Source organism: Narcine bancroftii, chromosome 2 (assembly GCF_036971445.1).
Source record: "Narcine bancroftii isolate sNarBan1 chromosome 2, sNarBan1.hap1, whole genome shotgun sequence".
NCBI classification, from domain to species: domain Eukaryota; kingdom Metazoa; phylum Chordata; class Chondrichthyes; order Torpediniformes; family Narcinidae; genus Narcine; species Narcine bancroftii.
In genome coordinates this window covers 367,466,580-367,494,543 of record NC_091470.1, presented here as the reverse complement: position 1 = coordinate 367,494,543, position 27,964 = coordinate 367,466,580, and the positions used below count along the sequence as shown (strand labels likewise).

The window sequence follows — 27,964 nt, the reverse complement described above, 5'->3', positions numbered from 1 at the left end:
GGCATCGACAAACCATGCAGGAATTCTCTCAATTGTGACTGAAGCTTTTTTGTGTCTGTATTCAGTGGGGATTGGGGGACTTCATTTATTGCTATTTTCAATTAATACCCCATTCCACAAGTTACTGATTTGCCCAATATTTGTTCAGACAATAATCCTGGTCAACAGTTCAATGGTTAAAGATCAGATGACCCTGTCTGAGTCAACTATAAAGAATCCCCTCAACCAAAGCAACTCCACCTTCATGCGCAGACGTTCAGTGAGTGCAAAATGCTCCGCACACTGCTCATCCTTGTTCTGGGCCTCATTATAGCAGCACGTCTGGTAAGTGTTCATAAGGGGGTAAGTTTTATATGAAGGGCATATTTATTGGCAATTTTCAGGCACTGGTGAGGCCTCTCTTGGAATACAGGGTGCAGTTTTGATTTCCTTAATTAAGAAAGGATGTGCTGGCATTGGAGGGGGTTCAGAGAAGATTTGTGAGATTGATTTCTGGAACGAAGGGATTAGCATGTGAGGAATGTTTGGCAGCTCTTGGCCTGGACTCCTTGGAGTTCAGAAGAGCGAGGGGGGGACCTCATGGAGGCATTTCGAGCGTCAAAAGGCCTGGGCACAGTAGATGCGGCCAAGTTGTTCCCCATGGTAGGGGAGTCCAGGACAAGAGGGCACATCTTCAGGACTGAAGGGCGCCCATTTAAAACAGAGACCCGGAGGAATATCTTTCGCCGAAGTGTGGTGATTTGGTGCCACGGGGGGCTGCGGAGGCCTTGTCGTTTGGTGAATTTAAGGCAGAGCTGGACGTAATCAGGGTATCAAAGGTTAGGAGGAGGCCGTGGAGTGGAGCTGAGTGGGAGAATGGATCAGCTTGTGATAGAATGGCTGAGCGGACCACAGGCTGAATGGCCTACTTCTGTTCTGATATCTATTCCTGTGTCTGTTCAGACTATCCATTTTCTATACGGACCGTACGTGGGAGGTGGTAAGCAGAGACTCGTAGCCACGAAAAGTTTCACTCTTTTCGTACTCCCTAATGCAAAGACTCTTGGTTAATCTCACCTCCCAGCTCTTGGACCACTACGCCAAGGGTCACTGTTCTCCGAGGTACTTATTAAATGGGGGGGAGGGGGTTGTCTCAAGCTCCTCTTCCCTCTCAGACAATGAATTTAGACACTAATCTCTGAGGGTCCGACACAGGGAATGGTAGGGATCAGGAGTGTTGTCAAGCAGAGGGATCTGTGAGTTCAGGTACATAGTACCTTGAAGGTGGCATCACAGGTAGATGGGGTGGTCAACAAGGCTTTCGGTACATTGGCTTCATCAAAAGTACTGAGCATTAGGAGGTCATGTTGAAGATGTATAAGATGTAGGTGAGGCCCCATTTGGAGCGTTGTGTTCAGTTTTGGTCACCGTGGTGCAGGAAAGATGTCGTCGAGCTGGAGAGGGTGCGGAGAAGATTTACGAGGATGTGGCCAGGGCTCGGGAAGCCTGAGCTACAGGGGGAGAGGTTGACCAGGCCAGGGCTTTATTCCCTGGAATGCAGGTGGATGTGGGGGGTGGGGGGGAATCTCGCAGAGGTGGACAAAATCATGAGGGAACAGATTGGGTGATCGCAGGGAGTCTTTTGCCCAGAGTCGGGGAATCGGTAACCAGAGGACATGGGTTTAAGGTGAGGGCGGGTGTGGGGGTGGGGTTGGATTTAACAGGAACCCGAGGGGTAACCTTTTGCACAGAGGGTGGCGGTGTTTGGAATGGGCTGCCAGAGCAGGTGGTTGAGGCAGGGACTAGTGCAAAGTTTGACCATCATTCAAAGGCTGGCAAAGTGGAAATGAGGAAAGAGAGAATGAGAGAGAGAGAGAGAGAGAGAGAGAGAGAGAGAGAGATTTCCTAGACATATTTGATGTCTTCACCCAGTTCAGTGGAGGGGGGGATGGAGTTTGTACTGTTGGAAGTTTTATCTTGATTTATAGACTTGTGTGTGTGTGTGTGTGTGTGTGTATTTATATATATATATATATATATATATATATATATATAGAGAGAGAGAGAGAGAGAGAGAGAGAGAGAAAGAAAGAAAAACTGGACCTCTGATTCATTGGTCCCACTTGACCTCTCAGTCCTCTCCCACTTCGTACATTGCAAGACAAAACACAGGAGAAGCCTTGAGCGGTTGACAATAGTGCAGCAGGTCGGCTGCTTCCACGCATCCCCAGTCACCTGGGTTCGATTCCCACCACGGTCACTGTCTGGGTGGAGATGTTACATTCTCCCTGTGACCTGTGGGCCCCTGGTTTCCTTCCAGCTGGATGGTAGATGAATGAGCTGCTGTGAATTGTCACTGGTGTGTAGGCAGACCAGGGGTGGAGTCGTGGGGCAGATGAATTACGGGGAAGTAAGTCGATATTGGACGGGGTTCATCTTTCGATGATAATCCAAACAGTCTCTTTCCAAATAAATGTATTGCCATACACATTATACAATGCACATATGCATGGAAATTCTGACTTGCTGCCACGGAACATGTGCTTTGTTAAAAAAACCTACAATAATGTCCAATAGAACCATCGAACACAACAGCACAGAAACAGACACTTTGACCCATCTAGTCTGTGCCACACAGATTATCCACCTAGTCTCGTTGACCTGTACTCAGATGCTATTCCCTCCATACTCCTCCCATAAATGAACCTATCCAATCTTCTCTTAAATGTTAAAACTGAGCTTGCATTCACCACTTCAGCTGGCAGCTCGTTCCACCCTCCCACCACTCTCTGTGTGCCTTTTCTCACTGCGGGCGAGTGGTGACCCTACTTGAACCCGGGTGAAATTCCAGGGAAGGTAGAACCTCCCAAGCCTTTCATACTACGATCCAAATTCCCTATAATTTGCCCTGCCTGGCAATATAGGGGGGGGGGGGATCCCGCCCCAAGCAATGATGTCGTGAGTGACACAGTAAGCACTCACAGGACGTCCTACCAGAAGTCGGAAGACCGTGTGTATATATGTGTATGTGTGTTTCTCCGGCTGCTCTGGTTTCCAGGATGTGGACAGGAAAGGTCAAGAAGTTATGGCCTAAACTCAGGCAAATGGGACTAGTTCAGGTAGGTGAGCTGCTCGGCACAGACTAGCTGGGCCAAAGGGCTTCTTTCTGTGCCGTAACATTGTATGACTCCACAACAATATTGGCTGCAAATAACCATAGGAGGTTGGTGTGATATAGAGAATTTAGGTTAAAAAGACTTAAGTTAAAATGTGATGATTAATCATAAACAGGGAAGCCAGAACGGACAGGGAGTTTACTAGCAGTCAAGGACAGAAGGATCTGCTGAATATGTTTTTTTAAACCTATCTTTTCATGGTCATAGTGAGAGACATGCAGGAGACAAAGGATTGATAAGAAGTGTGAGAAACAGAATTCAGTGAATGTAGAGTTCACAGCGTACGTAACGAACGTGATAATTAATAATGCAGTTATACTTAGAATGTTTTTCTAATACTAACCAATTAAAACAGTATTAATAAGAAGGGGAAGGGCAAATAATAAAGGTATAAAAATCAATGCACTGTATGTATCGGGGCTTAACTGGTGAGAAACCAGTTGAGTCCAACTCTGCAGACTTGTAAATAAAGCTTGTCGTGTCATCAGTTTTAAAGAGACTCATGTGTGAGAAGTTTTATTTCTGACAAATGGGGGCTCGTCCGGGATCTACACTCCGGCCGTGAGGGGAGGCGAGAAGAGGGACATCGGAGGCGGTGCACCCCGCTGAGTTCAGCGGCTCCTAGTCCCTTGCTCGTCGCTTCGGGCGGCTTGAGCGAGTGGTATCCGGACAGGGTGACACGACAAGACGGAGAGGAGAAGGGTGACGGTTCAATCCCCGGGAAGACACCGGTAAGTGACGACTTACGATTGTGGTGTGGGGATTGGGTAACAGGTGTAACGGGATACACCTGTTTGGATAAAAACCTAACGGAATAGATTAAGTATAGATCTTTTGTCGTTGTGTGAGGACCCTGTCGCGGGACTCTAGGATAGACCCCAGGGAAACCTCGGCGGTAACCGAAGGAGGGACAGCACCTCCGACGAAGTGCCGAGAAGAGAGGGGTCAACCCCAGGAAAACCTCAGCGGTAACCGAAGGAGGGACAGCACCTCCGACGAGGCGTCTGAGAGGAAGGGAGTAGGGTCCAGAGCGAGAGGGTCCTCAGCAACGATAAACAGATCTAGGTGGGAAAATGGGAGGATCAAAATCTAAGGGCTCGTCTGAAAATTCAGGACAATTCCTGGGAGTACCCCTTGACAGCCCTTTGGGGAGAATGTTTGAAAATTGGGATAGTAAAAGATATCGGGACAAAAACAAGAAAAAGATGATCCAATATTGTCTCCTTTGGTCAAAACAACCTATTAAAGGTTCCTCGGTCTGGTGGCCGAAATTTGGATCTGATGAGGATTGGGTTAGACAAGCATTAAACATATATGTAAATTCGAGACCAAAGGTGAATCAAGAAGAGTCAGCATATGCATTTTGTTGGGTTCCCTGGCCAGGATCCTTAACAGAATGTTTTAAATTGAGAGTGGCAGGAGAAAAGAAATGGGAACCTCTGGACAACCTTCCCCCTCCTTATATTCCCCCGGTGCCTACTGCGCCCGAGGAAAGCTTATTACCGGAGGGGAAAGGTGATGAATCTGATTGCCCCCAAGGGGGCCGGGATAAAAAGGATGAATTAAGGGAGTCGGACCCTAAACTTCCACCGGTAAACCGACCCTGGACAAGATCCCAGACTGGTCCAGGACCATCAAAGTTTTCAATAAACCTAAATCCCCTGAGAGAAGTTCCTATGGGAGGACCGGGAGGGGGAACGGGATATGTGAATGTTCCCCTAACTAGTACAGAGGTGCGGGGATTTAAGAAAGAAATGAAAAAGTTATTGGAAGATCCTATAGGACTGGCTGAACAGCTTGACCAATTCTTGGGACCAAACACATATACGTGGGAAGAGATGCAGGCAATAATGGGAACATTATTTTCACCCCAGGAGAGGCAGATGATTCGACGGGCTGCCCTCCTCATGTGGGAATATGAACAACCTGGGGACCCTAGACCCCATGAACAAAAATATCCCTTAAATGAACCCAGGTGGGACAAACGAACACCCGAGGGATTGGCAAGTATGAGACAATATAGAGAGTGGACAATTAAAGGGATACGGGAGGCTGTGCCAAAGGGTCACAATTTTACCAAGGCATTTGGGAACCACCAGGGGAAAGACGAGTCCCCTACTGATTTTTTGGAGAGGGTGAGAAAGAATGTCCAACAGTATGCTGGTGTGGACCCTAGTACACCAATGGGTGAACAGCTTATTCAAATTGAATTTGTTTCCAAATCATGGCAAGACATTAGAAAGAAACTAGAAAAGGAGGAGGACTGGAGTGAAAAACCCCTAAGTGAACTGTTAAAAAAGGCACAAAAAGTATATGTGCAGAGAGAAGAAGAAGATCAAAAGAAGGCGACAAAGGTTATGGTACAGACTATCCGACAGATGAATGCTGAATCCAGAGGGGAAAGAAAACAAAACCTTCCTCTAAACAATCCAAAATATCCAAGAGAGGGAAGACCCCGGAGATTTGTTAAATGCTATTACTGCAATGAGGAAGGACACTTTAAGAGGGAATGCCCCCGATACAAGAGGGAATTGCGTGCCCTCGAACTTATGGAAGAAGATTAGGGGTGTCAGGGGTTCCAAATGTTAGGGACCAAATATAAGAGGGAACCCCTGGTAAAACTAAAAATTGGTCCCAAGGGAGAAGAGGTGGTGTTTATGGTGGACACAGGAGCGGAACGAAGTAGTGTAATAACTGTGCCAATCGGAACTGAGCCTATAAAAAGTAATTTGACAATTTCTGGGATAGAAGGGGCTCCCAGAATGGTATCAATAATTCCCCAAGTAACAGTGAAACTGGAAGAAAGAGAAGGGGTACAAGACCTCTTGTTATTACCTTCGGCTGGATTTAACCTCCTAGGAAGGGACTTACAGGCTCTCCTAGGTTTGGGTGCTCTCCCTGTGGACGGAGAAGTGCGAGTCCACCTCTGCGCTTTAAAGGAAGAGGATGAACGGCAGATTGACGAGAGAGTCTGGTATAAGGAGGGAAATCGAGGAGGTCTGGACATCCCACCTTTACATGTCACATTAATACCAGGTCATCAGCCGGTAAGGAAACGTCAGTATCCTATTTCTTTGGAAGGGAGAAAAGGGCTACAGCCGGTAATTGAGACTTTAATACGAGACGGACTATTAGAAGAATGCATGTCACCTTATAACACCCCTATACTCCCAGTAAAAAAGTCAGATGGATCCTATCGCCTAGTTCAGGATCTAAGAAGTTTGAATGCTATTGTTCAGACCAAAGGTGAATCAAGAAGAGTCAGCATATGCATTTTGTTGGGTTCCCTGGCCAGGATCCTTAACAGAATGTTTTAAATTGAGAGTGGCAGGAGAAAAGAAATGGGAACCTCTGGACAACCTTCCCCCTCCTTATATTCCCCCGGTGCCTACTGCGCCCGAGGAAAGCTTATTACCGGAGGGGAAAGGTGATGAATCTGATTGCCCCCAAGGGGGCCGGGATAAAAAGGATGAATTAAGAATTTCTGACAGTTGGTAGGTTAAATGGGTGTAATTTGGTGGCTTGGGTTTCATGGGCTGGAAGGGCTTTTTAAAATTTAATTTAAATGCGGGATGGGCCCGCAGGCCTTTTATTTTGCACCCCTTCTGGCTTAAACACGACTAAGGAATAAAAAATATGGTTGACCTCTTTCTGTTTCCAGTTGGCCTCTGCCAAGAACACAGAGCAACCCCAGAGCATGGTCACTGCTGGGCAGCGGAACATGGCCTGCTTATTCCCAGCCAACCTTCCATGAATTAGAATGGGGTACAGAGCGTCGGGGTGTAGGGGAAAGAATAGTGGGGGCTATCATTAATAAAGAGGGATGTGGATTGTGCCTAATGTGGTAACCAGGAACCAAAGACAGGGCAAATAATACAGCAGCGGCAACCCGCAATTTTCAGGAACACCATTAATTATGTTATCACGTGCACCCTTTGCTGTGATAGGAAATTGTATTTATTGCCGTCGGTTACAATCGGAGCATTAAGCTAGATAAAGATACATAACCAACAATTCGGGCTTGAGCCCTTCATCAAGCATCTGGACCAGTGGTTCTCAACATTTTTCTTTCCACTCACATACTGCTTTAAGTATTCCCTTTGCCATCGGTGCTCTGTGATTAGGGTGGGATGTGGGTGGGAAGAAAAAGTTTGAGAACCACTGTTTTAATCGTCCCTCATTGACTCGTTATGTGCACGGTTTCAGAACTCCAAAGGAAATGGGCTGATGACAATTTTTCTCAAGCAAAATATTTCAGTAACAATTGGGTCTGGAGCAGTGATTCTCATCCTTCCCTTCCCACTCATATCAATCCCTTACTAATCACAGAGCACCGATGGGACAGGGATTATTTAAGGTGGGATGTGAGTGGGAAGGAAAAGGTTGAGAACCACTGATATCCACCTCGATGAAGGGCTCAAGCCCAAAACCTTGGTGACATATCTTTATCTTTCCTCTATAAAGGACACAGTTTGACCTGTTGAGTTTCTCCAGTGTCGTGTTTTAACTTCAACAGTGGTGTCCGCAGACGTTCATGTGTCACCACAATTATAGCATGGATTGTTGTAAGTCTGAATCAGAAACAGGTTCATTGTCACCAATTCTATTTTGCAGCAGGAATATAATGCAATAAAGGAGTAAAAATTGCTATAAATTACATTTCCATATTTACACTATTTATAATTAGATAGATTAGTACAAAGGAAGATTTTAAAAAGTGAGGCCATGTCTGTGGTTCATTGTCCATTCAGGAATCTGATGGCAGAGGGGAAGAAGCTGTCCCTGGGCCACTGGGGGCATGTCTTCAGGCTCCTGTACCTCATTCCTGATGGTAGCAGAGTGAAGAGGGCATGGCCTGGGTGGTGGGGGTTCTTTGAGGAGAGAGGCTGCTTTCTTAACACACTGCCTCTTGAATACGTCCTTGATGGACAAACCGTAGATGAACACAGTCCCAATGCAGACAAATGGGATTGGTGGAGCTGGGTGAAAAGATTGGCACTGATGGAATGAGCCAAAGCACTGTAAAACTCCATGACTCCAGCACCAGTGCTCAGTGTGCCATCCTCAAACTGCTCTGCATTTATTTAACTGGGTATTTTTTTTAGACCATAGAACTACAGAACACTACATAGAACCATAGAGCATAGAAACAGGCCCTACAGCACTTCTAATGTGTGCCAAACCAATGACCTGCACCCAGACCATATCCCTCCATACCCGTCACATCCACGTACCTGTCCAAATTGTTCTAATATGTCAAAATTCAACTGCCAGCTCGTTCCACACTCCCACCACTTTTTCCCTTTCACCTTCAACCCATTCCCTCTAATTTTTAATCTTTCCTACCCTCAGTGGAAAAAAAACGATTTCATTAACACTGTCTGTCCCCCTCATAATTTTAAATTCCTCTATCAAATCTCCCCTCATTCTTCTACGCACCAGGGAATAAAGTCCTAACTTGCTTAACCTTTCCCTGTGACTCAGTTTCTTAAGTTCCAGCAACGTTCGTGTGACATGGAGAATGTGTCATCACCATCCCCAGTTACGTGAAGCTTTTAATGTCTCAGAATTCCTCCTTGACAAATGAAATGTCATAAAATAAAATTAAAAGGAAAGGAAGGAAATGAGATGCAGGGAGGAGGGTGGCATCTAACCTCATCCCACTGGGCGGTTGCTGTAGCAGTTAGCGCAACGCTGTTACAATGCCAGCGATCAGGGGTTCGGATCCATGCTATCTGTGAGGAGTTTGTACGCTCTCCCTGTGTCCGTGTGGGTTTTACCCGGATGCTCCCCCTCTTCAAAAATGTAATGGGAGTTGTAGGTTAATTGAGTGTGATTAACGTGGGCCGAAAGTATGTTATATCTTTTTTTTAAAAAAACAAGAAGTACAAACTGTGCAATACAGAAAAAAAATATTCAGTAATCAATAAAGTGCTCAATTAGTCCCTGATTGAGTTTGTCGTTGAGGAGTCTGATGGTGGAGGGGGAGCAGCTGTTCCTGAACCTGGTGGTGCGAGTCTTGTGGCACTGACACCTCTTTCCTGATGGCAGCAGCAAGAACAGAGCGTGTGCTGGATGGTGTGGGCCTGGATACAGAGGAGCCAAAGCTCAGGACAAGAATAAACTCCAGAGGGTTGTTAACCCAGTCTGCGACTCCATGGACACCAGACTTCACTTCATCGAGGACATCACAAGAGGTGATGTCTTAAGAAAGCAGCCTCTATCCTCAGAGACCCTCAACCCCCCCCCCCCCCAGGCCATACCCTCTACATTCTGCTACGATCAGCCTGAAGACGAGCACTCAGCGGCACAAGGACGGCTTCTTCCCCTCCGCTGCTCTCTGACAGAAGCGTTCCCTGTAGATGTTCTTGATGGTGGGAAGGGTTTTGCCTGTGATGTCCTACCTTGGGGTCCCCATACCAGACCGTGATGCATCGAGTAAGCACACTTCCCACCACGCATCTGTAGAAATTTGCCAGGATTACCGATGTCATACCAAACCTCTGCATACCCCTGAGGAAGTCAAGGCAATGGCCTGCTTTCTTCACAATGACATTAGTGTGTTGAGTCCAGGAAAGGTCCTCCAAGAAGGTGACTCCTTGGAATTTAAAAGTACTCATTCTCTCCACCTCTGACCCCCCAATGATCACTGGATCATTCATCTCTGGCTTTCCCCTCCTGAAGTCCACAATCAGCTCCTTGGTTTTGGTGTCATTGAGTGCTTTACTTCTGGGGAGGGACTGGGACTTTTTCCCCTGGAGTGTAGCTGGCAGAAGGGAGACTCCAAGTTGTGTATCAAATCATCGAGGGGCATAGATAGAGTGAACAGTCACACTCTTTTACTCGGGTAATAGGTGTCTAAAACTAGAGGGCATAGATTTAAGTTAAGAGGGGAAAGATTCCGAAGCGAGGGACAACTTTTTCACACAGAGGGTGCTGGTACGTGGAACAATCTCCGAGAGAAAGTGGAACATTTACAGTGTTCAAAAACCATTTGGATAGGAAAGGTTTGGGATACGGGCCAAACACAGGCAAATGGGGCTAATTCAAGTGGACAACCTGGTCAGCATAGCAGGGCCGAATGGCCTGTTTCTGTGCTGTAAAGTTTTATGACTACAAATAATCTCACTGGTTGCACAGTCCTTTGGGAGTAACAAAGTGCCAGGAGGCAAGTCTTTTCTATCATTTTATTTCATCCAAACATATTTTAGTTCTTTAGAGTCAAACAGCACGGAGCAGGGTTTTCGCCCCAACTAGTCCATGCCCTTCTAACCAGTTCCACCCATAAACCTATCCAAATGTCTTTGAATGAGGAATTATTGTTATGAACACATCATGAAATTTGTTGTTTTGTAGCTGTATCACAGAGCAAACATTCATATAAACCACCTGACAACAAGAAATAAACATAGTGCAAGAAAATGAAAAAGGCAAACTAAGGCAGTATCTTTGGTTCATTGGTTATTCAGGAATCTGATGGCGGAGGGGAAGAAGCCGTCCTTGTGCCGCTGAGTGCTCGTCTTCAGGCTCCTGTACCTTTTTCTCTGATCGTAGCAGAATGTAGAGGGTATGGCCTGGGGGGGGAGGGGGGGTGAGGGTCTCTGAGGATAGAGGCTGCTTTCTTAAGACATCACCTCTTGTGATGTCCTCGATAAAGTGAAGTCTGGTGTCCATGGAGTCGCAGGCTGAGTTAACAACCCTCTGGAGTTTATTCTTGTCCTGAGCTTTGGCTCCTCTGTATCCAGACACGGTACACCTGTAGAGGTTTCTGAGAATCTACAATAACATACCGAATATACGTAGCTTCCTCAGACAGCTCGTTCCCAAGGGGGACAGCCTCAACCATTCAAAGGCAGTCCCAGATCCAGCATTATCCTTCATTCATTCCCTCTTCCTGATGCCTTTGAACATAGGACTGTGGCAGATTATGGTATATTTTATCTTGTATATAGATATGTTTTAAAGGAGATAAATTGTGGCAGGTTTTTTAGTGCAGGTCACATACAAACACTTCAAAACAGATCTCATTTAAAATGGCAGAGCTCTGCTCAAGCCAGACAGTCCAGGCTCCTGGTGCCTTTGCACAAACTTTGAAGGACTTCACAAGTAGGTGTTAATTGGACCTGCTGTGGAGTAATGGATTATTGTTTTGGAAAGCAACAGATGAAAGAACTCAGAAGATGAGGTCCGGATCCACAGTCTGTCTGAATGCAGTTTGCTGTTCTAAGAAGGTCATGTGGTTTTCTCTGAGAGAGAGAGAGAGAGAGAGAGAGTGAGAAAGAGAGAGAGAGAGAGAGAGAGAGAGAGAGAGACAGACAGACAGACAGACAGACAGACAGACAGACAGACAGACAGAGACAGAGACAGAGACAGAGAGAGAATTTCTACAGTTCAGCAGCAGTAGCTGGGACTGGAACAGGACAAGCTGGCAAACTTGTGGAAACCCCATTTGGAAGATGGGTTGTGAGTTCTTAGTTCAGCCTGGTCAAAGTCCTTGTGGTTTGTACAAGAGGAGATGGTTGGTTGTATAATATTTCACTTGGAATAAGTGAAACAGAAAAGGAACTCTGTGGTGACCTGAAAGGAAGAGGTTATCATCTCGAAAACCCTGATGGGGCAGGTTTCTTCGGCAAGTCACTGATGTGGCTAATCAGAAGGAATCAGTTTGTGCGTGTCTCTCTGGAAGCCGACAAGAACCTTCCTGGGCAGTAATCATTATCTGGTGAACTTTATAAATGTTAAATTCTGTGCACAGTATAAGAATTGCCTGCCACCAGTGAACTTTGAGGAGTGAGGAGTGAGAGTGGACTGTGAATCAAAGAACTTTTCTGAACTTACACATACATTTTATACGCGTGCGCTTAGAATTAGAAGGGGGTTAAGTTAAATAGTAATAAGTTAAAGTTTGATCCTGTTTTCATGTTTAAAGATAATTAAAAGCAACTTTGTTTGTAACCAATGGTCCTGGTGAATTTCTATTGCTGCTGGGTTTTGGGGTCCTCTGGGCCTGTAACAGAACATAGAACAATAAAGCACAGTACAGACCATTTGGCCCTTGATGTTGAGCTGACCATCCCTATCCCATAAGCCTCTATTTTTCTAAGAGGTCTCTTAAATGCCCCCAATGTTTCAGCTTCCACCACTATCCCAGACAAGGCATTCCAGGCACTCACATCTTTCTGTGTAAAAAAACTTACCCTGATGTCTCCCCTAAACTTCCCTCCCTTAAATCTGATTCTGTTAAATCCTTTTTTTGTGTGTCTGTTGTACACAGGGTCACGGTGGACAAGATAAAAAGTGTGCGGTCCTCATTAAAGTTCTTGACGCGGTGAACGGCACGCCTGCTGCCAACCTTCACGTTCATATACTGCGGCAAAATGAGAACCAAACGTGGGAACAGATAAACGTCGCGTGAGTACCACATCTGGTTGGTTCTTCCGAAGACATGTTGCACATCTGTAGTGAAACATGAAAGTCTGCAAACACTGTTTTTGTGGTAAAAACCATCTCAGTTCTGCGTTCCACTCCCACGGCCACATGTCTATCCATGGCCTCTATACTGTCCTACCATGACCACCGGTAAATTGGAGGAACAATACCTGATTTTCCATCTGGGCACCTCTCCAGCCGGATGGCATTATCTTCGACTTCTCCAGTTTCTGCTAACCCGCTCTCCCTCCCCTTTCCCCCTGTCAGCTCTCCACCTCCTTCCCTCTCTATTCACTGAGCTATCCCCCTCTCCCTGCTAACTGCTGTGCTCTTCCCTCCTTCTCCACCTGTTACCTCCTGTCTTTGGGACCGTCCTCCTCCCCCCCACCCCCTCCCCACTTACCTTTTTTGTAAGAACATTTTTCCAGACCTCGATGAGGGGCCTCAAGCTCAAAACGTCAGTCATGTAACTTTATCTTTTCTATATAAGATTGTGTTGAGTTTCTCGAGCGTTGGAGGTTATTTTCGTAAAACCCATTCAAATTTATTTCAGATAGCGAACACAGGTTTCTTCGTAAAAGCAAATTTGCGTAAAGCGAGGATTTGCAAAGTGAGGTATATCAGTAATTGGATATGGTAAGATGATGGGTGAGAAATTGATTTTGGCTCTGTGAAAGGAGACAGAGGGAAAGGGTGGTTGGGGAGAGGGGGAGAGAGAGAGAGAGAGAGAGAGAGAGAGAGAGAGAGAGAGAGAGAGAGAGAGAGAGCTAGAGGTAAGGAGACCATGAAGCAACACTTCACTTGTGAATCTGCAGGGGTCGTCTACTGCATCCGGTACTCCTCTACATTGGAGATACTGGGTGCAGACTGGGAGATCGTGCATTGAACACCTTGGCTCTGTCCGCCGCAAGAGCGTGGATCTCCCAATGGCCGCCCATTTCAATACCCTGTCCCATTTCCTTGCTGACATGTCTATCCATGGTCTCATGCACTGCCAGACTGAGACCATCTGCAAACTGGAGGAAGACCTCCAGTATTTCTTTCCATATATCTGCTGGAGCAATCTCCTGTCCCAGTCTCCCCCAGGTGTACACAATGATCACAGCTGCTTATTCCTGCCCCAAGCCTCACTGCCCTTGAAGAGAGCTTGAATTTCCCCTCGTCATCCAAACTTCCCTTCCCTTGCACGTCTGACCCTTCACTCTAACAGGAATGTGCATGTCCTGGACTCGTGCTTTTAAAAGCATCATATCTTCCTAATGTTCCTCTTTCTGTTCAAAATGAACAAGCTATTTAGTGTCTTCAAAGCTGGCCTTGCCCCGATTCTGAACTTTAACTCATGGTCCTGTCCTGTCTCTCTCCCTATTGCTCTCTTAAACCTAATCGAATAATGGTCACTGGTCCCCGAAGGTTCATCCATATGAAGCACATGAACTCATATAATAGACTCCATGTCTTAATTGTCTCCTTACTCTAGGTTAGCACCTTCGAGAAGCAGAGGTAGGCAACCTTTTTTTTAAAAAATTCCATGTTAAGTAATCCCTGTGCCATCGGTGCTCTGTGATTAGTAAGGGATTGCTTAATGTAGGATGTGGGTGGGAAGGGAAGGTTGAGAATCACTGCTCTAGACTCAATTGTTACTGAAATAATTTGCTTGAGAAAAAATGACATTGGCCCATTTCCTTTGGAGTTCTGAAACCGTGCACATAACGAGTCAATGAGGGACGATTCAAACAATGGGTTTCAAACTTTTTCTTTCCACCCACATCTTCTGCCTTCTGGCTCTCCCTCCCATAGGATGATGATGGTTCCTTTCAGTCAGTTTGTGGGGTTTGATATGTGTGCCCTGGAGTGGCTGTACAGGCTGATCCTTGACAGGCTCTGCTTGCCACATACTTGGGAGTTGAGGCCTGGAGGGGCAGCAGGGCAAAAGCTCTGTGGTGGCACTTCCTGTCCCCTCCCTCTGTTGCCTCTTTGAGCTTGTTCTCAGCAGCGTCCACACCTTTTCTGATGGCGTCCCTCCAGTGCGAGCGAACTTGAGCCAGATCCTCCGATGTTGATGGGGCAGTGTCAGCTTTCTTGAGTCTCCTGTGCAGAACATCCTTGTATCGTAATCGATGGCCTCCTCATTTTTGGGTACAAGATGTCCTTGGGCAGTCTTCGTCAGGCTTTCTGACAACAAGGAGGTGCAGTTGGGCTGACATCACCAAGGTTTAAACTGCTGGTGTTCCGGCTCGAGAAAGGACCTCGGTCACGGAGACCTTGTCGCTGCTGCAGCTGGTCAAGCTGATGTAAATGACCACGTCTCACATCCATAGAGCAAGGCTGATATGACCACAGCCCTGTACACCTTGCACTTGGTGGCCAACCTGATGTTCTGTGACCAAACCCACTTATATGCCACCTGAAGCATATCCTTACTAATCGCAGAGCGCTTATGGAATAGCGATTAATTAAGGTGAGATGTGAGTTTTAAAAAAAAGGTTGCCCACCCCTTTTCCAGAGCATCTTTGACCTCGTTCACTCGAGGCTCATTAACACTTGTGACCTGCATGGAGCAGCTGGTGGAGAAAGGAGACAGAGGAGAGGGGGGATCGTCGCGCTGGGATTAAATTTATACATACAGCACAGTAACAGGTTCTTTTGGTCCATGAGCACCGTCCCATCCAATTACACCCAACCTACAATCCCGGTATGTTCTGAACAGTGGGAGGGGGGAAACCGGAACCCCTGGAAGAAACCCACGCAGACACAGGTGTCCATACAAACTCCTTACAGACGCCATGCCATTCAGAGGTTGGGAAGCGCAAAGCTCCACAGTTGCCTAAAATCCGAAATGAAACACTGGAAACACTCAAATGTATGGGCAGTGTAGAGAGAAAAACTTGAACTAATAACAAAGGTGGCTGTCCTTACGGCAGAATCGGCCTGTTCGAACACAAACTGAAATTGTTCAATTCAATGTTGAATTCAGTGGATTCTTCAGTGGATTGGATGTTTGAAAGCTTGTGATTCTGAACTCCCACCTACGTATCATGCTTCGTCTTATTCCCATAATCATTCAAAACTTTCCACTTGCGTCCCTCTCAGAGCAGTGCAGGGCATATGTAAGGCAGAGGTTGATAGGTTCTTGATTAGCCAGGGCATCAAAGGTTATGGGTAGTAGGGTTGAGAGGGGAAATGGATCAGCTCATGATTAAATGGCGGGGCAGACTCATTGGGCAGAATATCCTATTTCTGCTCTTATATCCCATGATCTAATGATCTAAATGGGACTAACTTGGACAGGTTGGACTGAAGGGCTTGTGCTGTAGAAGTCTGTGGCTCCAGGACGTGCAAGGGATTCCTTCTCCCTGCGCTCATGTCGATGCTGGCAATACCTTCAGCATCAAGGCGACCTTTTGCGCTGCTGTGCGAGTGAGGAGAGAGGGTCTCAGCTCCCAGAGCCTGTAGCAAGTTGGAAGCAGGGCCTTCAGATGGGAGCTGGCTGGGCAGGGGAGAGAGAATCATCCACGAGGCTGCAAGGAAGAGAGATGAGCTGAGAAGATTGCCCTAGCAGGGATGTAAAGAGGCAAAGGGATTCGTGGATGATTGTGGAGAAGGTTTACAAAGGTCAGCACAACATCGAGGGCTGAAGGGCCTGTACTGTGATAGAATGTTCCATGTTCTATTTATGGTTAAGGAAACTTTGAAAGGAAATGGACCATAAGAACATAAGCCTTGGGGGCTCCGGTTTCCTCCCTCCATTTGAAATGAACCGGGGGGTGGGGGGGGATATAGATTAATTGGGTGTAATTGGGCGGCACAGACTTGTGGGCTGAAATGGCCTGATACCGTGTTGTATGTCTACATTTAATTTATTTAAAAACTAAAAAATTTAAATAGGAGCGGGAGTCGGCCATCCAGCCCATCGAGCCTGCTCTGCCATTCAATGAGGTCATGACGGATCTGATGATAGGCTCGTCTCCACCAACCTGCCTTTTCCCCATATCCCTTAATTCCCTGACTATGTAAAAATCTATCCAACCTTGTCTTAAATATATTTACTGAGGTCACCTCCACTGCTTCTGTGGGAAGCAAATTCCATATATTCACCACTCTCCGGGAAAAGCAGTTCCTCCTCATCTCCGCCCTAAATCTCCTATTCTGAATCTTGAAGCTATGAGCCCTAGTTATGGTCACCCCCACCAATGGAAACAACTTACCTACCTCTATCTTATCTATGCCTTTCATAATGTTTCTATAAGATCCCCTCTCATTCTTCTAAACATATAACCATTTACAGCACAGAAACAGGCCAGTTCAGCCCTATTAGTCCGTGCCGAACATCATCTCCCACCTAGTCCCACTGACTCACATTCAGCCCATAACCTTCCCCACCTCTCCCATCCATATATCTATCCTTGAATATTAACATCGATCTCGCTTCTACCACCACTACCAGAAGTTCATTCCACTCCCCACCACCTTCTGAGTGAAAAAATTCCCCCTCATGTTTCCCCTAAATTTTTCCCCTTTTTCTCTCAATCCATGCCCTCTTGTTTGAATCTCTTCCACTTTCAGTGGGAAAAGCCTGTCCACATTGACTCTATCCATCCCCCTTATCATTTTGAGTACCTGTCAAATCACCCCTCAACTTTCTACACTCCAGGGAATAAAGTCCCAGCCTGCTCAACCTTTCCCTAAAACCCCAGCAACATTCTCGTAAACCTCCTCTGCACTCTCTCTCTATTCTGTTTATATCCTTCCTGTAATTCGATGACCAAAACTGCACACAATATTCCAAATTTGGCCTCACCAATGCCTTATACAACTTCAACATAACATCCCAACTCCTGTGTTCTATACTCTGATTTATGAAAACCAACATACTAAATGCTTCCTTCACCACCCTATCCACATGCGATTCAACTTTAAGAGAATTATGTACCACAATTCCTAAATCCCTTTGTTCCACTGCTCTTCTCAATTGTCCACCATTTAACGTGTAGGACCTGTTTTGATTTGTTCTACCAAAATGTAGCACCTCTCATTTATCAGTATTAAACTCCATCTGCCATCTTTCAGCCCACTCTTCTAACTGTCCTAAGCTTCGATAATTTTCCTCGCTGTCCACAACACCACCAACGTTTGTATCATCTGCAAATTTACTAATCCAATTTATACCACCCCATCATCTAGATCATTAATATATATGCCAAATAGCAGTGGGCCCAGTACCAATCCCTGAGGCACTCCACTTATCACCAGCCTCCAATTCAACAAACTATTTTCCATCACTACTCTCTGGCATCTCCCACCCAACCATTGCTGAATCAAGTACCAGATGACTCAATCTCTCCTTGTAGGCCAATTGCTTCATTCCTGGAATCAACCTGGTGAACCTCCTCTGCACTTCCCCCAAAGCTAGTGCATCTTTCCTCAAGGAAGGAGACCAGAACTGCACGCAAATGCAGGCAAATGGGACTAGCCCAGATCACTCACCTGGTAAGCATGGATGATGACATATACTTCAGACTTCAGACTTCAAGTGAAGGTTCCCCTTCACTTCCTATGGATTCCACGTGACCTGCTGAGCTGCTCCAGCATGTTTGCGACTCGACCCCAGTATCTGTGGATTTTCTTGTTTAACTCGGCATGGACAAGTTGTGCTGAAGGACCTGTTCTGTGCAGTATGACTCTATGACTCCAGAACCTATATGACCTCTGCTCACCATGAATGAAAACTCTACTGAGTTACACCAATTGAACTAAGCAAGTGAATGAGACATAACCAAAGTTAGTGTGATCCAATTCATGGTGAGGTTGCTTGCCACATCCTTCAGAACCAAATGACATCTTCCCTTTTTGTTCCACTCACATAAAGTCATCCCCTACAACCACAGAGCACCTGAGACATCCTATGCCAGAGCTGGTCTGTGGTTAGCCAGGGATGACTTAAACTGCTATGTGAGTGGAACAAAAAGATTGAGAACTGCTGGCATCAGAGAAGGTGGAGACCTTTCAGCCCAATACCGTAGAACCCCTGGTATCTGGCTCCTATGGGGATTGGTAGATGTCGGATAAGCGTATTTTCCGGTTGCTTGAGACTTCTCTTACAATGTCTAACTAAATCACCTGCATTAAGAATGAACAGTTTAAAAGATAAATATTCTATTCTGAACAAACTTCATTTGCTTGAATATATAAACCTTAAAGCATTTTATTTTATTTTCAGTCACATTCTTTGAAAACATTTAACCGTCGTTGCATCTGCAGGTTCCTCCTCCTCCACGGAACCACCATAAACATGAACAGTAACATTATAGATAATTAACCCCCACCCCTCCCCAAAGCAGATAAAGCATCTGACTGGGGTGACACTTATTAAGGAGACACTTTAAGAGAGTCCACTCCAATGACGAACAGTATTAACCAGCTCTTCATCCTGGGCGACAACATCGCTGTTTCACACAACTTTATTCAAACAGCTGCCACAAGCAAAGCCCCGACCAAGGCCCTCCCTCTGCTGGCTGAATATTTGCTCCCATTTTTACCAAAGGCTTTGGTATGACTTCAGAGAACATTTACTTTTACAATTTTAAACTTGCATATTTTTACCTATTATTTCATTCTTAATTTATTTTTTTGCTGGTTGCTTGAATTCCGGATAACAAGGTATTACCAACCCTCTGGAATGAACATTAAACCTTCCAACTTCAGGTGACCTGCTCTCCCAATGTTACCCATTAACACAATGATCTCTTTTCCTCACCCTGTTTTGTCAAGGTGTCTTCCTGATGGTCAGTGCTCGTGCCCTTTGTCACGAGGTCTGCCTTGTCTGGTCACCACGTTACGTTTTACCATGCACACCTGCTACCTGCCCCTCTCACTCTTTCCCCAGTTCTGAGACAGAATCCCTAATATGAACGTGGAACGTTCCAGCACAGTACAGGCCCTTCAGCCCACGATATTGTGCTGACCTATAAAAACGGGAGTGGCACAGTTAATGTAGTGGTTATCACGAAGCTGTTACAGCGCCAGCGATTGGGTCCTGGGTTCGAATCCCGCGCTGTCTGTAAGGAGTTTATACTCTCTCCTCGTGTCTGCGTGGGTTTCCCCCAGGGGGCTCCAGTTTCCTCCCACCCATCAAAAATGTACCGGGGTTGTATGTTAATTGGGTGTAATTGTGCAGCACAGGCCTCATGGGCCATGAGCGTCCGTTACCATGCTGTATGTCTGAATTTCAATTTAAGCCTACACCACCCTTCTAACCCTTCCCTACCTCACACCCACTATGCATTAATAATCATACATCCATGTGCCTTTCGAAATCTCTTAAATGTCCCCATTGTACCAGCCTCCACCACCAATCCCTGCCATGCATTACAGGCACCCACCACGCTTTGAGTAAAATACTCTGACATCGGCCCTAAATTTTCCTCCACTCATCTTAAAACAGATGTCCTCTGGTACTTGCAGGAAAAAAGGTGATAGCTCTCCACCCTATCTAAGCCCCTCCTATTCTTATATACCTCAGTTAAGTTACCTCCCATCTTCTATTGCTCCAAAGAGAAAAGCCCTGGCTCAGTCATCTTTGCTTCATAAGACATGTTCTTCAATGCAGGCAACATCCTGGTAAATCTCCTCTGCACCCTTTCCAAAGCATGGACGTCCTTCCTTTCTTTCCTTTAATGGGATGACCAGAACTGAACACAATATTCTAAGTGTGGTCTTACCAGAGTTTTATAGAGCTGCAACATGACCTCAGAGTTCTTGAACTCAATCCCCTGACTAATGAAGGCCATCACACTATACACCTTCTCAACCACCCTATCAACGTGTATGACAACCTTGGTCTATGGACCAAGACCCTAACCCTCCACACTGTTAAGAGTCCTGCCATTAACCGCCTTCAGGTTTGACCTTCCAAAGTGCATCACTTCACACTTACCTGCATCAGCCACTTCTCCACTCATTTCTGCATCCTGTCAGATAGAATTTCTAAGTTTAAGAGGTGTTTAGGAAAACACTAATTGGCAAGCTATAGAAGGGTAATAACCTATCAGAGGCCAAATGGGATTGGTGTTGATGAGCAAGGTTCTGATGGGCTGCTTGACTCCATAATGCTCAATGCAAAGAGTTTGCCTCATGTGTACAGCTTGAGGTTGAAATACTTGAGTATATTGTCGATTCATTGACAAGTAAATCCTTGTTGTATTGCCTTGCTTTGTAGGGTTACAGGAATGCATGGAGAAGTCCACAACCTTATATTTGAGGAGCACCTCACAGCTGGCCTGTACAAGGTCCACTTTGAGACTGGTATCTATTGGAGAAACCGTGGGCTGGCCTACTTCCACGAGTGTGCTGATGTAAGTTCTGCTTCCATTACAAACACTTTATTCAGCGAAAGACAAGAGTCTCTGTGTGGGGCCATGGGAGATGGGCAAGGCCCTCAAAGAGAACTTCTCCTCTGTTTTAACGATGGAGGAGCACATGATGATGGGGAACTTGGGGGCAGTTAATGGAAGTGGCTTGAGATCAGTCAGATTTACAGTTGAAGAGGTGCAAAAGGTCTTGTTGAGAATGCAGATAGACAAGTCTTCTGGGCTGATGAGATATATCCAGGGACACTGTGCGTAGCTAGAGAAGAGCTTGGAGGTGACCTGGCTCAGATTTATCATGGAGGTGCCAGAACACTGGAGGGTGACAAATATGGTGCCTGCATTGATCGGAGCTGGGTCCATTGTTGTTTGTTGTCTATCTCAATGATCTGGATGATAATGTTGTAAATTGAATAAGCAAGTTTGCATATTACACTAGGATAGTGAGGACTGGCTTTCAAAGCTTAAACATGGGCATAGAAATGTAAATATAGAAATTACAACCCAGTACCAGCCTTCAGCCCATGATGTTGTGCTGAACTATACATACCTACCCATAAAAAAAGAAACCCTTCCTACCCCATAACCCTCTAATTTTCTTTCATCCATGTGCCTGTATCAGAGTCTCGTAAATGCCCCTAATGTTTCACCACTACCCCTGGCAACACGTTCCAGGCACCCACAACTCCCTGTGTAAAAAGAAACTTACCCCTGATGTCTCCCCCAAAACATTCCTCCCCTCACCTTGTACAGATATCCTCTGGGGTTTTCAACTCCTGCCCTGGGAATAAGTTGTTGGCTGTCTACCTTATCTATAGCTTTCATAATTTTGTAGACCTTTATGAAGTCACCTCTCATCCTTCTTCATTCCAAAGAGAGAAGTCCCAGCTCTGCTAACCTTGCTTAATAATGAAGAAGGACATATTTTCCAATCCAGGCAACATCCTGGTAAATCTCCTCTGCCCCCTCTCCGTAGCTTCCACATCCTTCTTGTAATGAGGTGACCAGAACTGAACAAAATACTCCAAGTGTGGCTTCACCAGAGATTTATAGAGCTGCTGTATCACCTCATGACTCCTGAACTCAACCCCCTGACTAATGAAGCCCAGCACACACACCATAGGCCTTCTTAACTATCCTATCAACCGACACAGCGACCTTGAGAGATGTATGGATTTGGACCCCAAAGCTTGCAAAGGGATCTGGACCACCTTCTGTCTCAATCAACATCACTAATTTAATGTAAAGTGTGAAGTGTTGCATTTTGGAAGAACAAACCAAGGTTGGACATACACTGTAAATGGTAGGACACTGAGGAGAGTGGTAGAACAGAGGGATCTGGGAATACAGATTCCTTGAAAGTGGTGTCACAGCTGGACAGGGTTATAAAGAGAGCTTTTGGCATATTGGCCTTCACAAATCAAAGTATTGAGTATATGAATTAGGATATTTTATTAAAGTTGTATAATACATTGGTGAGACCACATTTGGAGAATTGTGTGTTATTTCGGTCATCCAACTGCAGGAAAGATATCAATAAGATTTACTAGGATGTTGCCCGGACTTCAGCAACCGAGTTACAGGGCAAGTTTACACAGTTTAGGACTTTATACCCAGGAGCATAGAAGAATGAGGGTAGATTTGATAGATGTATTTAAAATTAAGAGGGGGACCGACAGAGTAAAAGAAGACAGGCTTTTTCCACTGAGGGTAGGTGAGATACAAACAAGAGGACATGAGTTAAGAGTGAAAGGGGAAAAGTTCAAGGGGAACTTCTCCACACAGAGAGAGAGTGGTGGGGGTATGGAACAAACTGCCAGCTGAGGTGGTGAATCCAGGCTCAATTTTAACATTTAAGAGGAATTTGGACATGCACATGGATGGCAGAGGTAAGGAGGGCTATGGACTGTGTGCAGATCAGTGGGACTAGGAGCAAAAATGGTTTGGCACAGACTAGAAGGGTGTTGCTGTAATGTACTTGGATGGGAGAGGTATGAAGGGATATGGTTTGGCTGAGGGTCAGTGAGAATCAACAGAATGATAGTTTGGCACAAACTGGAAGGGATGTAAGGCCTGTAAGACTCTGAGACTCTTGTGCAATGAAAAATTAAAGGCTTCACTTCTGATCCCTCACCTCACGCAAAACTCTTGCTGACATGAATCCACAAACTTGAGTGAAGCAAAAGATTCTATTTCACCACCTATTTCAGGACATTGCAAAGGTATTTTACGACCACTGCAGAATTTTTAGAAGGGCTGTCATTTTTGGAATGCAACCAATTTCTCTGCAGATTGCTCCCACATAAAGCAATGGGAGCACTTGGTTTAGGGATGTAGGTTGAGGCAGGCGTATTAGTCAGGTGTCTGACGATAATACCATAGAACCACAGAACATTACAGCACAGAAACAGCCCCTTTGGATCTTCTAGTCTGTGCCGAACCGTTTTTCTGCCTAGTCCCACTGACCTGTCCATACCCCTCCCATCCATGTACCTGTCCAAATTCTTCTTAAAAGGTTAAAACTGAGCCTGCATTCACCACTTCAGCTGGCAGCTCATTCCACACTCCCAACAGTCTTTATGAGAAATACCCCCTAATCTTTTCCCCATTTACCCTTAACCTATATCTTCTGGTTTGTATCTCACCTCCCCTCAGTGAGAAAAGCCTGTCTACATTTACTCTGTCTATCCCCTCATAATTTTAAATTCCTCGATCAAATCTCCCTATTCCTCCCTTATCCTGTTCTCAGAAATGCTACCCTATCAATGGCTCCCAGAATTTTATAAACCTCTATCAGATCTCCCCTCAGCCTCCAATGCTACAGAGAAAGCAAACCTCTCCCCATTGCTCATGTCCTCTAAACCAGGCAGCATCCTGGTTAACCTCCTCTGTACCCTTTCCAAAGCCATCCCTTCCTGTAAGGGGGTGACCAGAGCTGCATACAGTTGTCGAGCAATGAAAGGAATCCATTAATTCTTGGTTTTTGTATGTCTCTATGTATGTCAAAGATCACCTGTTAGTCTGCTCACAGAAACACCTCACTCACTGTACCAGTGACAAGTTAACGTAACATTTCCATTCAACTCTAAACAAATGACCTTTCTCCTTCACAAACATAGCTAACTCCCCCTCTCTCTCCTCAACCCAATGGGAGCAATTTTCACATTCTAATCTTTCCCTGCAAACTCCAGTGGGATGGGGACCCCATCATTATTACTAATGGTAAGATCAGCTCCCCCAGTGATGGAATTATTGCCACTCCATCATCTGATGAAAATGAATTTACATGTTAAATAGCCATGTTGTATTGACTCTTTGAAGGTCTGTGCATGCGTTGGTGTAGAACAGTCATTTCTTAATGGGGGCTGCAGCACATTTCACAGGGCCAAGGACAGAAATCATTTTTTTAAAAAAGTGGTTTTTTTAAAATGTGTAAAAGTACAGAAGAAATCAATTAAACTTGACTGCTTCACAGGGAAGGGGGCCTGTAAACTATGAGCAGAGTCCTAAGGGGGCCGTAACCGAAAGAAGGTTGAGAATGGCTGGTCTAGAACATTGAGTATGTTCAGTAAGCTGCAGGAATCAATCACCGTCATGCAGTCACTGATCCTATTGGTTCAAGGATTATTTTGCTGGAACACTCCTGTATTCCCAAATGTGCTGGAGAAATTTAGAGGCTCACGCAGCAGTAAAGGGTAACCAACAGTTCGGGCCGAAGCAAGAACATAATATAAAAGAGGGGGGAGTGGGGGGGAGAGAGATCGGGGAAGAAGGGAGAGGAACACAGGCTAACAGGTCTTGGGTGAATAGTTTAAATCCTGAATTCCTCTCTCTCATCCCACTGCTACCAATCGCTGGATTTAATTCTCTTCCACTAGTCGAGACATGTTGATGGAATTGGGCCAAATTGGATCCAAGATTGGATAGAATATTACTTGCTTTTATTGTCAAAAGTGTTTCATGCTGTCCAACAGCTCATTATTCTCATTTCCATTTCTGCGTAATTGATTGAAGAGTTGCCAATGTAGAAATGTTGGCAGAGAAAATCATCCACAGTGGATTGGGACATGCAATACAATTGGTAAACCTGCTCTCTCATCAACTCTAACATGACAAACAATAGTCCGGGAATAAGATCAACACACAGGAACTCAGCAGATCACGCAGCATCTCTGAAGGGGAAAGGCAGTGACGTTTCAGGCCTGAGCCCTGCTCCCAAAGATTGGGCAAGTGCCCAGATAAAAGGTGGTGGAGGGGGGAAAGGGGAGAAGGAGCACAGGCTCATGCCAGTGAGAGGGGGAAGGAGCTGAGAGGTGATGGGGGGATAGAGAGCTGAGAAAGATGCACTCTGATAGAAGGAAGGAAGGGGTGGGAGCTGGAGGAAAGAAGGTGTGGACAGGCAGGGGAATGAGTGAGGGAAGAGTTCTTGATTCCCCTACCATGAGAAACAACTTTGGAGAGAGTAGATGTGGCAAAGTTGTTTCCCATGATAGGGGAGTTAAGGACAAGAGGGTACAACTTCAGGATTTCAGGGCGCACCTTTGTTGAAGTCTAGACGTGTGTAGCACCAGAAGCCACTTTATTGCAATAGTTTGTAATTAGTCCCATTCCCTCTGCTTATTTCCACATATTGCTGCAAATGCTTTTCCTTTTAGGAAGAAATCTAATGAAATATTTTTTTAAAATCCCGTTTGGGGCGTTGTGTTCAGTGTTGGTGACTGAGCTGCAGGAAAGATATCGTCAAGCTGGAGAGGGTGTAGAGAAGATTTACGAGGACGTTGCCAGGATTCGGGGGCCTGAGCTATTGGGAGAGGTTGAGCAGGCTGGGGCTTTATTCCTCGGAGCGCGGGAGGATGAGAGGGCATCTCATAGAGATGTACAAGTTTATTGTCATCTGATTGTACAAGTACAACCTGATGAAACAGCGTTTGCCAGTCCTCACTAAAAACATGCATACACACAACAGACAAATATATATGCAGGACAAGTATTATATCTAAAAAAATTAATATTGTTTTGTACAAATGAGTCTTGGATAGTTAGTGCGAGCAGTTCCTTTGATCGTTCACCGTTCTCGCTGCCTGTGGGAAGAAGCTGTTTCTCAGCCTGGTGGCGCTGGCTCTGATCCTCCTGGATCTCTTCCCCGACGGGAGCAGGTGAAAGATGCTGTGCTCAGGGTGGAAGGGGTTCGGAATGATTTCACGTGGCCATTTCAGACAACGATCCTGGTAGATCATGTCAATGGGAGGGAGGGAGACCCCACTGATCCCTCTCTGCTAATCTGATGGATTGACCTTGATCCATTTCTCTGCAGTAAACCTACAGAAGGTTGACGTAATGGTGGCCGGTAGCTTTAGTCTTCTCAGAAAGTGCAGTCGCTGCTGCGCTTTCCTGACAAGTGAGGGGATGTTGAATGTCCACGATAGGTCATCATGAGAGGGACAGATAAGATGAAGATAGTCTTTTGCCCAGAGTAGAGGGAAAAAATCAGTAACTAGAGAACATAGGCAAGGTTGGTGGGGGGGGGGGGGAGTAAGAAATTTAACAGGAACCCAAGAGGATTTTTGTTTTACACAGGTGTAGAATGGCCTGCCGGGGAATGTAGTTGAGGCAGGGTCTGTTACAACGTTTAAGAAAATAATGGATAGGATGGTTTTAGAGCAGCAAACTCAACCCTTTCTTTTTGGCCATGGCCCCCTTAGGTCTGTGCTCAAGGTTTATTGACCCTCTTCCCTGTAACACGAGGTGAAAACAAGGCTTCCACTCTGAGCATAACTGTGGTTTGTGATCCCAGAATAAACAAATAGGAAATCATTCTCATTGGTCCTATAAAAAGCAAGAAAACATGAATCTGCATATAGATTCTTAGAGCACAATGGTTTGTACACAATGGGGACCTTGAGCATTGTCAAGGATGTGAAAACTTAATTAAAAACTTTAAAATAATTATAAAATTAAACTGTTAGTGAGATCCTTCAGCTTGATGTTACTGCCCAATTTTTTTTTGGTCAGGCTTCAAATTGGATAGTGAAGGTCACCTCTTGTTGTGACAATCACGTCTGGATTATTGGCAAATGAAACCTCCTTGCTGAATTCACATTGCCTCCAGCCTTGAAAAAGAAATCTCACGTTCACTCGAAAAGCCTGGCAGCAAAGTCCTTTCCTTCCCCCCCAAAAAGTTTAATCTATTCAGTTTCCATGCCCTCTTCCCCGTACCCCATAAAGGATTTCACTCCGTGGCCCCCACGTAGAGCCCCTCATTGAGAATGCTGGTTTCAAGGGATGTTGCCCAAACCTTGTTCCTCCAACTGTGGTTATGTTTTGAGCTGAGATTAGTTTTCTTGTTTCAGGTGGTTTTCCGCGTGGCCAGCTCAACTCGCAAGCACTACACTCTAGCAGTTCTCCTGAGCCCCTACTCCTACTCCACCACTGGGCTGACCAGCAGTCAACATTAGACCAAGCACGTGGCTCCCAGTAAAGACTGCTCAGACTCCGTATCTGATGAATAGGGCAAATTGCCTGGAGAGAACTCAAATTAATAAAAGGTCAACAGTTTGATTTATGCAAAAATTAAGCTAACCTTTTGGCTTGAAGTTTAATCACATTTACATTCAATCGCGAGCTGTAATTAAAGCACTGCTTAACCCAACTTTTTAAACTGTGAAGAGATTATGCACTGTTGAGCAACCTTTTGTACCTCTCACTGGGCGAGACGTTTTTTTATATTATTCCTCATCTCTGTAGACGTCAACAAGGAAAGGTTTTATTAATGTAATTATTGACGTTCTTGTCCCTTAAGAATAGTTAGGTTTTTTTTACAACTTCTAATACTGTGATCAGTTCATTTGGACATTGTCCTAAATTATCTTGCATGAAATCTGGAATCCGAGTTTGCTGTTTTTACACTGCTTCACTTCAAATCCTACACTGGCCACTACAGTGCCTGAACACTTCGGAGCTTGCTGCAAAATTAAAGATGGAAATGTGAATAAAGGTTTGGAAAAATTCATAAATGAA

General features: G+C 45.4%; 1 protein-coding gene across 1 annotated transcript; it reads left to right on the top strand.

Annotated features, from left to right (window-relative positions):
* The first annotated feature begins 216 nt into the window (after positions 1 to 216).
* Positions 217 to 27,964, top strand: ttr (transthyretin (prealbumin, amyloidosis type I)). Its single transcript, XM_069922569.1, has 4 exons — positions 217 to 324; positions 12,430 to 12,566; positions 20,800 to 20,935; positions 27,298 to 27,964. The coding sequence occupies exons 1-4, from the start codon at positions 271 to 273 to the stop codon at positions 27,400 to 27,402; spliced, it is 432 nt and encodes a 143-aa protein (XP_069778670.1). The 5' UTR covers positions 217 to 270; the 3' UTR covers positions 27,403 to 27,964.